Below are 10,668 nucleotides of genomic sequence, written 5' to 3'. Positions count from 1 at the left end.
CGTTCGGTGTAGTGGGCGGGGCTTAAATCCACCGAGCTCTCCAAAACAAGAACGTGTGCCGACATTAGGAGCGACTCCGACCCGGGAGGCGAGATTCAGGCCGCTGCAATGATACCATAAGGAGAGGAAAACTCCGATATTTTCAACAGGTAACAGGTAATATCTCATTGTTGCTGTAATTTACTCCGCTTGTCGAGTTTTTCCAGATATTTTAAATGCTTACTTTAACGGGAGGCTTGAAAGAAGCTGCAAATGACCAGGGACTAATTCAGACTCAGCGATTTATTAAACCGGCGTTAATGAGAAATAGTAGCAGTAACAGTATGTGATGTTTAGATGTTTGTTTGGCTACTGTATTCCTGTCAGCTCTACTGAAGTGAACTGACCTTGAGCAGCTTTTGCACCAAATGTTTGTTGTCCTGTTAGTCAGGGGGTTGTTGACTTCTAGTAAACATGTTATTGCGACCTGTTGAGGAGTTATATGTTGAAACACATTACACCAAGCGTTAGTTAGGGGATGATGCATACATCTAATTGACGGTGCTGTAATTCTAGACGTATATCAAAACACTTGAATTTAAAGCAAACAAACTAAAATCTTTAGTTCCTACAATAATCAGGTACCATGCATTGGCTTTGGTATTTTAAATTATTTTAAACCTTATTCTTATTCGGGCTCTGACTACACAAGCGGCCCTGAATGGAGTCGTTGTGGTAGACGGTTAGATCCGGAATGGCTGCCTTTTCCTTCCCAGGGTTTCTCACTAATCTGCATTTCTCTACCCACTCCCATAGCAGAGCTGCACTGGAGGGAGACCATGGATGTTTTAGTGGAGACCAACAGAATGACCTCTGACCCCCAGAACAAGACAGCTTTACAAAGTCAGGATGTGCGCACACACCCTGAGAAGAGGGCACCTGTGTACTCCGGTACATACTGTGTCGTACGCACATGTAGTTTCAGTTACAGTCCCTTAATACAGCACAAAATTAATTAATTCATACATTAATAAATAAGTTACACCTCTATAATATGGATTGTGAAAGATTTCAGTAGATGCTTTGAGAAAGGCAAAACTGTTAGACTCTCTTACAGTGTCTGCTTCCTTCTTCTTGATAACTTTACAGTGACCAGATATATTAAGACAAATATTCCTGTCAAGTACATGGAAGATACTGAGGCAATTTGAGATATTTGTGTGTGTGTGTGTGTGTGTGTGTGTGTGTGTGTGTGTGTGTGTGTGTGTGTGTGTGTGTGTGTGTGTGTGTGTGTGTGTGTAATTCTCTGTATTGCATGGATTCTTGCTTAAGGCTGTAGTGTTCACACTGTGTTCGTGGAGTTTCCTCGTTAGTTGTTTGATTATTGTCAGAACTGATTGAACTGATTCATTACTTTATCTGAATGATAGAACAAAAAGAATGATAAGAATGAAGAACATGAATTCGGGTCCGACTGGAATCCCGTAGGCCACACACACTCAGAAATAGTGCACAGATAGGAAATTCTACAGTTAGACTAATTAATTATATCCCGTATCAAATTTCCTCTAGCTGAAGGCCTTCTGTTTCATAACCCTAGTGTACATTATCATTGAGCTTCTAGTCATGTGGATAATGTTAGCGTGGTAGTATGCCATGTTGGCCTGAGACACACAGAGACACATGCTTTAGCACTGATAGTGTTATCGTGCTCAGCACACCGTCGGTGGGAACCGAGCTGCTGTTTGATAATGCTGTAGCAACACACATACCCACAAACACACACAAAATCAGAGCAAAGGAGAGCCTGGTAAAGTCCTGCGGCCTCCTAGTGTAGTTATAAGTTAAACGTTCATATGTGTCGCCTTTAAGGTGACCTCTTAGCTGCAGCACACTGAGAGTGAGGGGAGTGAGCACTCTGAGCACCACGTCACTCTGTGTGCTCCGTTATCAGCATGGGAGTCTGACGGTGTGGTGATGTTATCCAGAGATTTTATTCAGCAATCTTTGGCAGCTGTTTTTTTTTATGCTGTGTGACTTCATCATAAAAGTGAAAGATTTATACGACCTGAACAGGAACCGAGTTGTAACACTGTCCTTTCCGTCTCTCTTCCTTCCTTGCTCATTCTCCGTTTCTCTCTCTCTCTCTCTCTCTCTCTCTCTCTCTGACTGTCTGTCTGTCTCTCTCTCTGACTGTCTGTCTGTCTCTCTCTCTGACTGTCTGTCTGTCTCTCTCTCTCTCTCTCTCTCTCTCTCTCTCTCTCTAGGTTGTGGAGCGATGCTTGTGGTGTTGGCTGTATCAGTGGCCTCTCTCAGTGGGCTGATGCTGGGGTACGAGTTGGGACTGACCTCTGGTGCTCTGCTCCAGCTCAGGGACGTGCTAGCCTTGTCCTGCCCCCAGCAGGAGCAGGCGGTGGGGGCCCTCCTGCTTGGAGCCTTCCTCCTCTCCGTGGTGGGCGGTGCCATCGTAGATCGGCACGGCCGGCGCTTTTCCATCGTTCTCACGGCGCTGCTGTGCATCTGCGGTACGCTGCTGAGCGTCTGCGCACCGTCCTTCTGGCTGCTGGTGCTGGGCCGGGTTCTGGTGGGCATGGCCGTGGCTCTCTCGGGGACGGCGTCCTGCCTGTACGTGGCGGAGGTGGCACCGGCGGCCTGGAGGGGGCGCTGCGTGTGTGCCTACGAGCTAATGGTGGTCCTGGGGGTTCTGCTGGGCTTTGGTCTGAGCTGGGTGTTTGCGGGCGTGGCGGACGGTTGGAGGTTCACCCTGTGCGGGGTGCTGCTCCCCGCGTGCCTGCAGGCGGGCGTCATGCCCCTCCTGCCCCGGAGTCCTCGCTTCCTCCTGGCCCGACGCAGAGAGCAGGAGGCCCGGGCCACGCTCGCCCGCCTGCGGGCCACGGCCCCCGGGGAGGTGGAGGAGGAGCTGCGTGCCATACGGGCCGCTCTGGGGGCCGAACGGCAGCAGGGCTTCCTGGATCTTTTCCGTGGGCGTGACAACATGCGGAGGAGGTTGTTTGTAGGGGGGGCGCTGGTGTTCCTGCAGCAAGTGACGGGACAGCCCAACCTACTGACCTACGCCTCCACCGTGCTCCGCAGCGTGGGTTTCCACAGCGACGAGGCGGCCACGCTCGCCTCCACCGGATTGGGTTTGGTTAAAGTGGGAGGGACCATTCCTGCAATCCTGCTGGTGGACCGGGTCGGCCCCAAAGCCTTCTTATGTGTGGGGGCAGTTGTCATGACATTGTCGACAGCAACCCTGGGGGCTGTTACCCTACAGAGCCAAACCCATGTGTCCAGCCTATGTCAGAGCCCCATCCGACTCAACCACACCCCAGTGGGGCGGGAATCTGACATTCGGACCGACCCGTCTCAGGGCTCGTATCTTCACGCTCACTTTCAGTCAAAACAGAATTACACTGACTATCTGTCAAGTCCTGTGCCTTCACAACCTTTCAACAACACTCGCTGGATTGTAAACTCCACAGAGAACCACATTACAGCGTTGAACTCTGGGACACCAGCAGTGGACTCTGGGAAAGGGAGATCTGGAGTTGTCCCATTGAGCGAGATGTCTCCTTCTCTGAAATGGATATCCCTGGTCAGTCTGCTGGTCTATGTGGCAGCATTCTCCTTCGGCCTGGGACCAAGTAAGAATCACTGCACATGTATGCATTAAGGGACTGTATTAGTAAAGGATTAATCAAGGCTCTAAGATACTAGTCTGTAGTTTTAATACAAATCACTTAAGTACATTTGCCCCAGGTCAACCTCACTACCTCAAATAGTCATCCTGGGAATGTAAAGGTACACAACATTCCTGCCGACACCGTCACAGACCCATCTCACGCCTTAGCCGGCCTTTAGTGAGCTTTGTCTCGCTCATCAGGAGTGAGTATGGACCCATCGTAACAGACACTAGCCAGCGAACAGCCAGGATGCTGTTAGTCACATCCTGTCTTTACAATGCTCCTGCACCCTCTGTGTTCATGGACTTCAGGGCCAGGATACTGACCTCATGGGAACATGTTAGCGTTATCCTTTAATATGGAGGTACATATACAGCAGGAACATTGTGAAGTATACACACACACACAACCCAATCTTGCCCATGAGCAGTTATGTGTATAACACACACACAGCCAAATGCAAAATGTCTGCTATGCAAATGTGGTTTTAAATAATGCGGTATTATTACACTGTGTGTGTGTGTGTGTGTGTGTGTGTGTGTGTACTCTACTTTGCAGTGGTTTATGTAGTTTTGAGTGAGATCTTTCCCACTGGGATCAGAGGGAAAGCTGTATCTGTGGTCTCTGCCCTGAACTGGGTCATGAACCTGCTCATATCAACCACCTTCCTGACTCTGACAGGTAAGACATGAGCATCACAGTTCATGCTGCAGTCCAAACCTCACTGATGGATACGGCGCAGGACACGGTCAGTGTTCCAGCCAGTGCACGTACTGATAAATGACAATAGTATGAAGACGTGGAAGGCAGTCTTGGTCTGGATAAGACAAAACTGCCCTCCCACTCCCAGACTCTCTTTATGGGAGCTAATATCATTTTGAACTTATTCAGCTTTTTTTTGTCAGAGTACGGAGTAATGTTATTAACCTCAGCAGTTATTAGAAATTGTGAATGCTAAAAACGTATAATAATCGAATCCTCATATAAAGCTAGAGTGGCTTTATCATGCTTCACATGGCACACAGAAACTTCTGAGGTCCATGAAATATTAGATGCATTGTGTCCATTATATCCAGCTGTGAGAAGCGCCACTGTGAAGTTGTTCTGTGGGTTGCAGAGAGGATTGGCTTGTCCAGCGTGATTTTCTCATACGCTGCCATGAGCTTCGTGCTACTCGTGTTCGTCATCGTGTTCGTGCCAGAGACCAAGGGACGCTCGCTGGAGCAGATCTCCAAAGAGCTCGCCATGAAGTGAGGGCATGCGCGCACGAGTTACAAATCCGCACTCACCCACCTCACACTCTGCTCCTCTCTCTGTTTGGCCTGCTACATCTAGCAGTCTGGTAAGACTGGTTCAAAGCTTGCCACGCCAACACGGTGAAGAATGAAGAACACGAATGTGTCTTGAGAAATAGTTACATTCTTTCTATTAATAGCAGAATAGTGCTGTATGTTTAACACAGAAACCATGCCCAAGTGTTATCTCCCCTATAGAGATGCAAACGTTTCGAGTACATTACTGACATTTCTCGTTTTACAGGAACCACCTCGACAGCGACCTCCTCTGCCACAGATGGCGAAAGAAGTGCAAGATGACCTCGTTGAAGGAGGATAAAGCCCTAACGACGATCTGAAGCCACGCCCATGAGCAATGAAGGTCAGGAGGAGCACAGACACTCGGTGGGCCATGATGGAAGGATCTGACTCATTTGATGGATTACCAGAGTGCCACAACCACAGCTCATGTAGCTTGGAAACTATGGAGTGGCTGTTGGTTTTTGTTTTTGCCGACACACACACGCACGTACTGTGATACACTGTTTAAAATGTTGAAAATGCAGCTATCAGAGCTGATTTTTTTAGTCTTAATTTTTAAAAATTGATTAAACAATGTGTGTAGTTTTGATGCACATACAAAAAGGCAGAAAAAGACAAAGCTGTATGTTTTGTAAAAAAAAAAAGAAGAAAAAAAAAAACTTCAAAATGACCAGAACTGTAAAGCCTCGGCATGTCTTTTGTGGAAAGTTTTTAAATTATTTTAAGAGATTTAAGAGATGTCTTTGTGTTTGGTTTATGGATGTATTACTATACATCCTCCTGTAATCTAAACGGCAGCATATTCAAGAGGAAAACAAGAAGAATGGAGAGATGAACTCACCATTGTGAAAACGAGGAGAAATGGTCTTCCCATCAATCGGGTGGAGGGCCGGCCAGCCAGATCAACATTGGGCCTGTGGAGAGGAGAGGTTTGGACCTCTGGTCTCCTCTCCAGCATGGTCCAGGTTTCCTCAGCATGCGTTTTGCTTTCATTACGAGGCAGCTGTGCAGTATGTTCTCTGCAGGGGTCAGGAACGTCCTGCTCACACCCGGAGTGGCCGCCTCAGATCTCAGTCAACATATATGTCAGAGGAACACAAACACACTCAAGGCAAAATATGGTGTAGCAGAAGGGTCAATTTTATTCAGTCTTTATTATAAAATACAAAACGGGAACATATTACATAAACACGTACACTGCAGTCTGTCTCACATACCACAGAGTAACTTTAACAGAATGCAGCAGGTAAATATTACATCATATCCTGTTTAAAGTCTCTAGTGCGTTTGCCTTAAAACCTCTGTTCTCTGACCTCTTCGATCACCAAGTAACACTTGATAAAACCTATAAAATGAAATGTTTCCATCCAGATTTCAAATACTAGCTGTTGCTGTTCACTGAGGTGGTTCCTGTGGTGTTCACACTCTGAGATGATGTTGGATTAAAATGTTCAGGAGCTACACACTGAAGAGTCCCTATCCTGCTCTTTTTAGAATGTCTGCTGCTTCATAACAAAAGAGGTCAGAGTTCAAAGGGCAGACAAACCTAGGCCTGCTAACTCTCAAGGTGACAGGAGTCGTCTCTCAGATATACAGTACAAGAGTTTTAAAGTCTTTGAACACATTCACTCTTAAGGTGCTTCTTCATTTCAGATCGTGTGTGTGGGTTTTACACCAGTGTTTTCCGACACTCAAACAGTAGAGGATATATGTACTCCACAGCTGAAGCAACACTCTGAACATTTGGTCCTGGAGAGAAGACGAGAGAAAAACACATTCAAACACAACATGGAGGAGCGAAACAGATCTGCTCTACCACGTGAAGCACATGATTACTTCTGCACCTGGTAGCACCAATATCTGTTGGCCCTTGAAAGCACACCAGGGGCGAGTCCTAGCACAAGTTTAAGTAATGTGGATTAAGGCTGTAATCGGTTTATGCTCCACTGATCTAGGCCGAATCCTAAGATATTTTCCATATATTTAGATTAGATCAGCAGACTTTATAGAGGTTATTACAGGAAAGATGAATCACATTTTTATGTTATGTTATGTCATGTCTACAAACAGCCTCCCTAATGGACCACTGCACTGCCCACATTGGATGTTTGCCTATCCCTTATTTTCATTAGACCCATCACTGAATAATGTAGCCGAGTGAGGTGTACGGGAGCAGAAACATAAATAAATGACTTTAAAAAGTCACCGAGCTAAGCAGTACTGAGGCCCTCCAGGATGTGGCCTTGAGAAGCTGCTGGAAGGGAAGGTTTGGGTGTCCAGGTGGCCCGCAGCACAACGGCTCTGTGTGTAGCACGCTCAGGATAGGTGCCACCGAGCAGGTCTTACCTGTGACTGTGATACTGCCAGTGGAGAACACCTGCACGGTGGTCCTGAGGGTTTTGATTCTGTATGTCGCCGCAGGGTGAATCTCAGGCTCATAGCTGAAGACAGAAGTTATCACAAACTTTAAATATTATCAAGAAATTAATGAATACTCAACAGCTTTGGATATACAGAGTTTTGTTGACATTTGATCCAGAGGAAAAGTCTCCCTTCAAATGTTATTTAGTCTACTCACCAGTAGAGTGTGCTGTTACCCTTCTAATATCTCAAGTTTTACAAATTACAAGGTCCTGTCAGGCTTTTGAATAAATGCATGATTATGCATGAACAGACAGCTTGGGCACATTTTGAAAACTATTGTATAAGGTTGTCTGAAATCTGAATGATGCACTATTGTGAAATACAGCTGTGGTTGAGTTGGGTTGTAGCAGCAGCCTGTCGTGTTTGTGGGGTATGTGTGGAGTAATGTGTGGAGTATGTGTTCTGTAATCCTGCTCATGTCTCCGCATGCCCTAACATATCACTGAATTAACCCTTAATGCTTCTTAGTATGTATGTAATATACGTTATGTTAGAGCCACCAGAATGTACAGTTAAGTTCTTAAGAATGAGAAAGACCCCTGTGTCCCAGCAGCACTGTGGTGTCTCTTAATATACAATAAAACAAAAAAGAAAGCAAAACAAGACAGACAGAAAGACACACAGACAGACAGCTGTCACTGGTACCTGGCAATGGGCCGATTATTCTTTGTGAATTCAATAAGACGGATCTGAAAGGGCATGGAGCAGACTGCCAGGACGTTTACAACCTTAAAGTCTGAAAACCTCACCTACACACACACACACACACACATCAAATGATCAAATAACCCATCTTAGTTTTAATAAGAAGGTGATTCAGAGTGACATGGTAAAGGGTAAACCTTGAATCCTATCTTCTGGAGGCAGCGGGCTAACCTCCTGGCACCAATCTTAGCCTCATCTTCACTACAAGAGAAAAACAACATTACTCTCAACATGTCTTGGTGTGCAGCCTGTTCAGCCTCCAACGCTGTGGGACAGACAGAGCCCCCTGTGTATTTTAAAGACCTTGTTGCTCCAGTGCAAATGATTTTCCCTGATGACCATATGGAGGCAGTGATGCGAGGTTTGCGTAATTTCATCAGAACTTTCTGCAAGGACACACAAGGAAACACGTTCAGCACTGCCACGTTAACGCGGAGCAGGATCACATCGCGGATCACGTGACTGTGGCCTAGCCCGCATTTGCATCCAGCAGAACCCACACAAGCATGTATTTCTCTTTACACTTCAACACCAGATGCAAAGTGCGGGACTCCATCGAACTGCATCAACGTTTGGCACAACTTACGCCCACTTCTGGTTTGTAGATGACATTATTTCCCTCGAGACCAATGGTGCGCAGGTTTAAATGGCACCGCGTTCTGAAGACAGAGACGACGTTCGTGACGATAATATCCAGCGCCACATCGTTACTCGGTTCCATGAGGCTTCTTTGGGTGGAATAAGCGTTTGAAGTAGATTTATAAACGCATGTCACTTTCAGCTGTCCTCTAGAGGAAAAAACAAACCACGGATTCACATATTACACGTGCCAACACCAGTAATTGATTATTTGATGGCTTGCAAGTCAACTTGTGCGCCTACCGAGTGAAGGCGATGTGGCATCCGACCGGCTCTAATCTCGTTCGTCCCACAGCCGTCTGGATGTTGTTTCCATCGCAGGATCTTCTGCGTCTTAAACCTGCACACAGAAGGGGTTCAGTGTCTCAGTGTGGCACCTCGTCAGAAAGCAACCCAGACAGATCAACCCCTTATTGAAGGCTTTCTGCACCATGTAGGCGATCATTTGACACTGAATGGTCAATCTGACTCTTCCTACTGCAGCAGTAGCAGGATTATCCCCATCTAACCACTGACCCCCCCCCAAACCATTGCGACCTCGTCTGCTGGTCAGCCATCGTGTGTTTTAGTAACCCCATCTTGACAGGACACGCTGACACAGCGTTAACTTACACCCCAAACTATAACCTATAACCTATCTGCTTTCCTCTTACTCCTATATATAATATAACCTGATTTCTCAGTAGGTAGTGTAACTACTGGTGCACACGGTTCTGCCCATCTTACCCCTGAACAGCGATTAACGTTAGCTAGCTACGCTAACCAGCTAGCTCAACCGTTATTATCACGTTACCAGCTACCTCCACTGGCAGCATTAGCTAACTCTCGCGGCGAAAATAAGTCACTTACTTGACCTGTGAGACTCGTTAACGCTTTCACGTGTGTTGAAAACACTGTTTGTTGCACAGAGTTACAACAACTAGGACCAACAGCTGGCGTAGAGTCACGAAACTAAACAAAGGCTACACACTAGCTGGGCGACCGTCAATCGGTGCCAGTGACACCATTTCCTGTTATTGTGTCGAAAGTGCTACCTACTCGACCTATTGCGCCGCTTAGTGGATCCGGAGGATCTTTATATTTTATATGTGTCGGCTCTCTGTTACTATCTCTTGTGTTAAAGTTTTTTGCAGACCCAAATTCTCTTTTTGTCAAAATTTAACACACAGCAGCCAATGCCACACACACACACACACACACACACACACACACACACACACACACACACACACACACACACACACACACACACACACACAAACACACACACACACACACACACATACACACACACACACACACACACACACACACACACACACACACACACACAACAGGCAAAACATCTCACACTTTCGGAAAAAGCAACTTCAACCAAAAGTCTTGCAATTCTTGCCAAAACCATATTACCACATCTAAATTCTACATTCAAATGTCAGATTATTAGCCTTTCCCATATGAAAACTACATACTGAAGTGACAAATGGAAAACACTACTACCATGTGTTTGAGTGCTCACTTTGTTGTCTGCTGTAAAGGTCTGTCAGAGGTCTCACATATACATGAATATTCACAAAAATAGAGTTTATTTCTGCATATTCAGTACATTCACACCATAAAGTAAAACACAATTACAAGGGAACTTTTTTTTTTTTTTTGGTTTTGCATGAAAAATACAGCAACACCTGCCGTATATACTGTAAACACATGGACAAAAACAGCAAAAAATAAAAACAAAAAGACAAAATAGCTTCAAGCTTCCTCCATCGCCTGCTGAAATGGATTTGCGTTGGTGGGGTTGGTGACCACCTCCATGCCAAAAAGTCAACAGCAATGGAGACTATGGTTGAAGTGAAGCTCAACAAATTGTAGCTGTTCTGTGAACCAGTTTGTACTGGGTGAGTATCTTGTGCTCTGTGTTG

General features: G+C 45.9%; 2 protein-coding genes across 10 annotated transcripts; one reads left to right on the top strand and one right to left on the bottom strand.

Moving 5' to 3' along the window:
- slc2a12 (solute carrier family 2 member 12) lies at nucleotides 1-6,488 on the top strand. Of its 8 annotated transcripts, none has more exons than XM_077018634.1 (6): nucleotides 1-156; nucleotides 796-882; nucleotides 2,247-3,623; nucleotides 4,221-4,343; nucleotides 4,780-4,912; nucleotides 5,202-6,488. In XM_077018634.1, the coding sequence occupies exons 2-6, from the start codon at nucleotides 819-821 to the stop codon at nucleotides 5,293-5,295; spliced, it is 1,791 nt and encodes a 596-aa protein (XP_076874749.1). In that variant the 5' UTR covers nucleotides 1-156; nucleotides 796-818; the 3' UTR covers nucleotides 5,296-6,488. The 8 variants fall into 8 exon arrangements, with proteins under 8 accessions (XP_076874749.1, XP_076874744.1, XP_076874751.1 ...); XM_077018629.1 differs by having other exon boundaries at nucleotides 796-930; XM_077018636.1 differs by having other exon boundaries at nucleotides 3-149.
- On the bottom strand, nucleotides 6,096-9,775 carry tbpl1 (TBP-like 1). 2 transcript variants are annotated; one of them, XM_077018639.1, is made up of 8 exons: nucleotides 9,596-9,773; nucleotides 8,990-9,086; nucleotides 8,694-8,895; nucleotides 8,411-8,493; nucleotides 8,245-8,308; nucleotides 8,048-8,151; nucleotides 7,325-7,419; nucleotides 6,096-6,727 (listed from the first exon to the last, which is right to left on the bottom strand). In XM_077018639.1, exons 3-8 carry the CDS (start codon nucleotides 8,826-8,828, stop codon nucleotides 6,648-6,650), a joined length of 561 nt encoding a protein of 186 aa, XP_076874754.1. In that variant the 5' UTR covers nucleotides 8,829-8,895; nucleotides 8,990-9,086; nucleotides 9,596-9,773; the 3' UTR covers nucleotides 6,096-6,647. The 2 variants fall into 2 exon arrangements, with proteins under 2 accessions (XP_076874754.1, XP_076874753.1); XM_077018638.1 differs by having other exon boundaries at nucleotides 8,245-8,493; nucleotides 9,596-9,775.
- Between the last annotated feature and the right edge of the window lie 893 nt (nucleotides 9,776-10,668).

This window comes from Brachyhypopomus gauderio, chromosome 10, assembly GCF_052324685.1.
Source record: "Brachyhypopomus gauderio isolate BG-103 chromosome 10, BGAUD_0.2, whole genome shotgun sequence".
Taxonomy (NCBI): domain Eukaryota; kingdom Metazoa; phylum Chordata; class Actinopteri; order Gymnotiformes; family Hypopomidae; genus Brachyhypopomus; species Brachyhypopomus gauderio.
The sequence above is the reverse complement of the archived record's forward strand: the minus strand, read 5'-3'. Positions and strand labels throughout refer to the sequence as shown.

Bases quoted from the DNA above. Each gene is read 5' to 3' on its own strand.
- slc2a12 (XM_077018629.1), top strand. From the start codon at position 819: ATGGATGTTTTAGTGGAGACCAACAGAATGACCTCTGACCCCCAGAAC. The intron at 3,624-4,220 runs GTAAGAATCACT...TCTACTTTGCAG, and splicing joins CTCCTTCGGCCTGGGACCAA to TGGTTTATGTAGTTTTGAGT. The intron at 4,344-4,779 runs GTAAGACATGAG...TGTGGGTTGCAG, and splicing joins CACCTTCCTGACTCTGACAG to AGAGGATTGGCTTGTCCAGC.
- tbpl1 (XM_077018638.1), bottom strand. From the start codon at position 8,828: ATGGAACCGAGTAACGATGTGGCGCTGGATATTATCGTCACGAACGTC. The intron at 7,420-8,047 runs GTACCAGTGACA...TTCTGTCTTCAG, and splicing joins AATAATCGGCCCATTGCCAG to CTATGAGCCTGAGATTCACC. The intron at 6,728-7,324 runs GTAAGACCTGCT...TCTTCTCTCCAG, and splicing joins TGGCAGTATCACAGTCACAG to GACCAAATGTTCAGAGTGTT.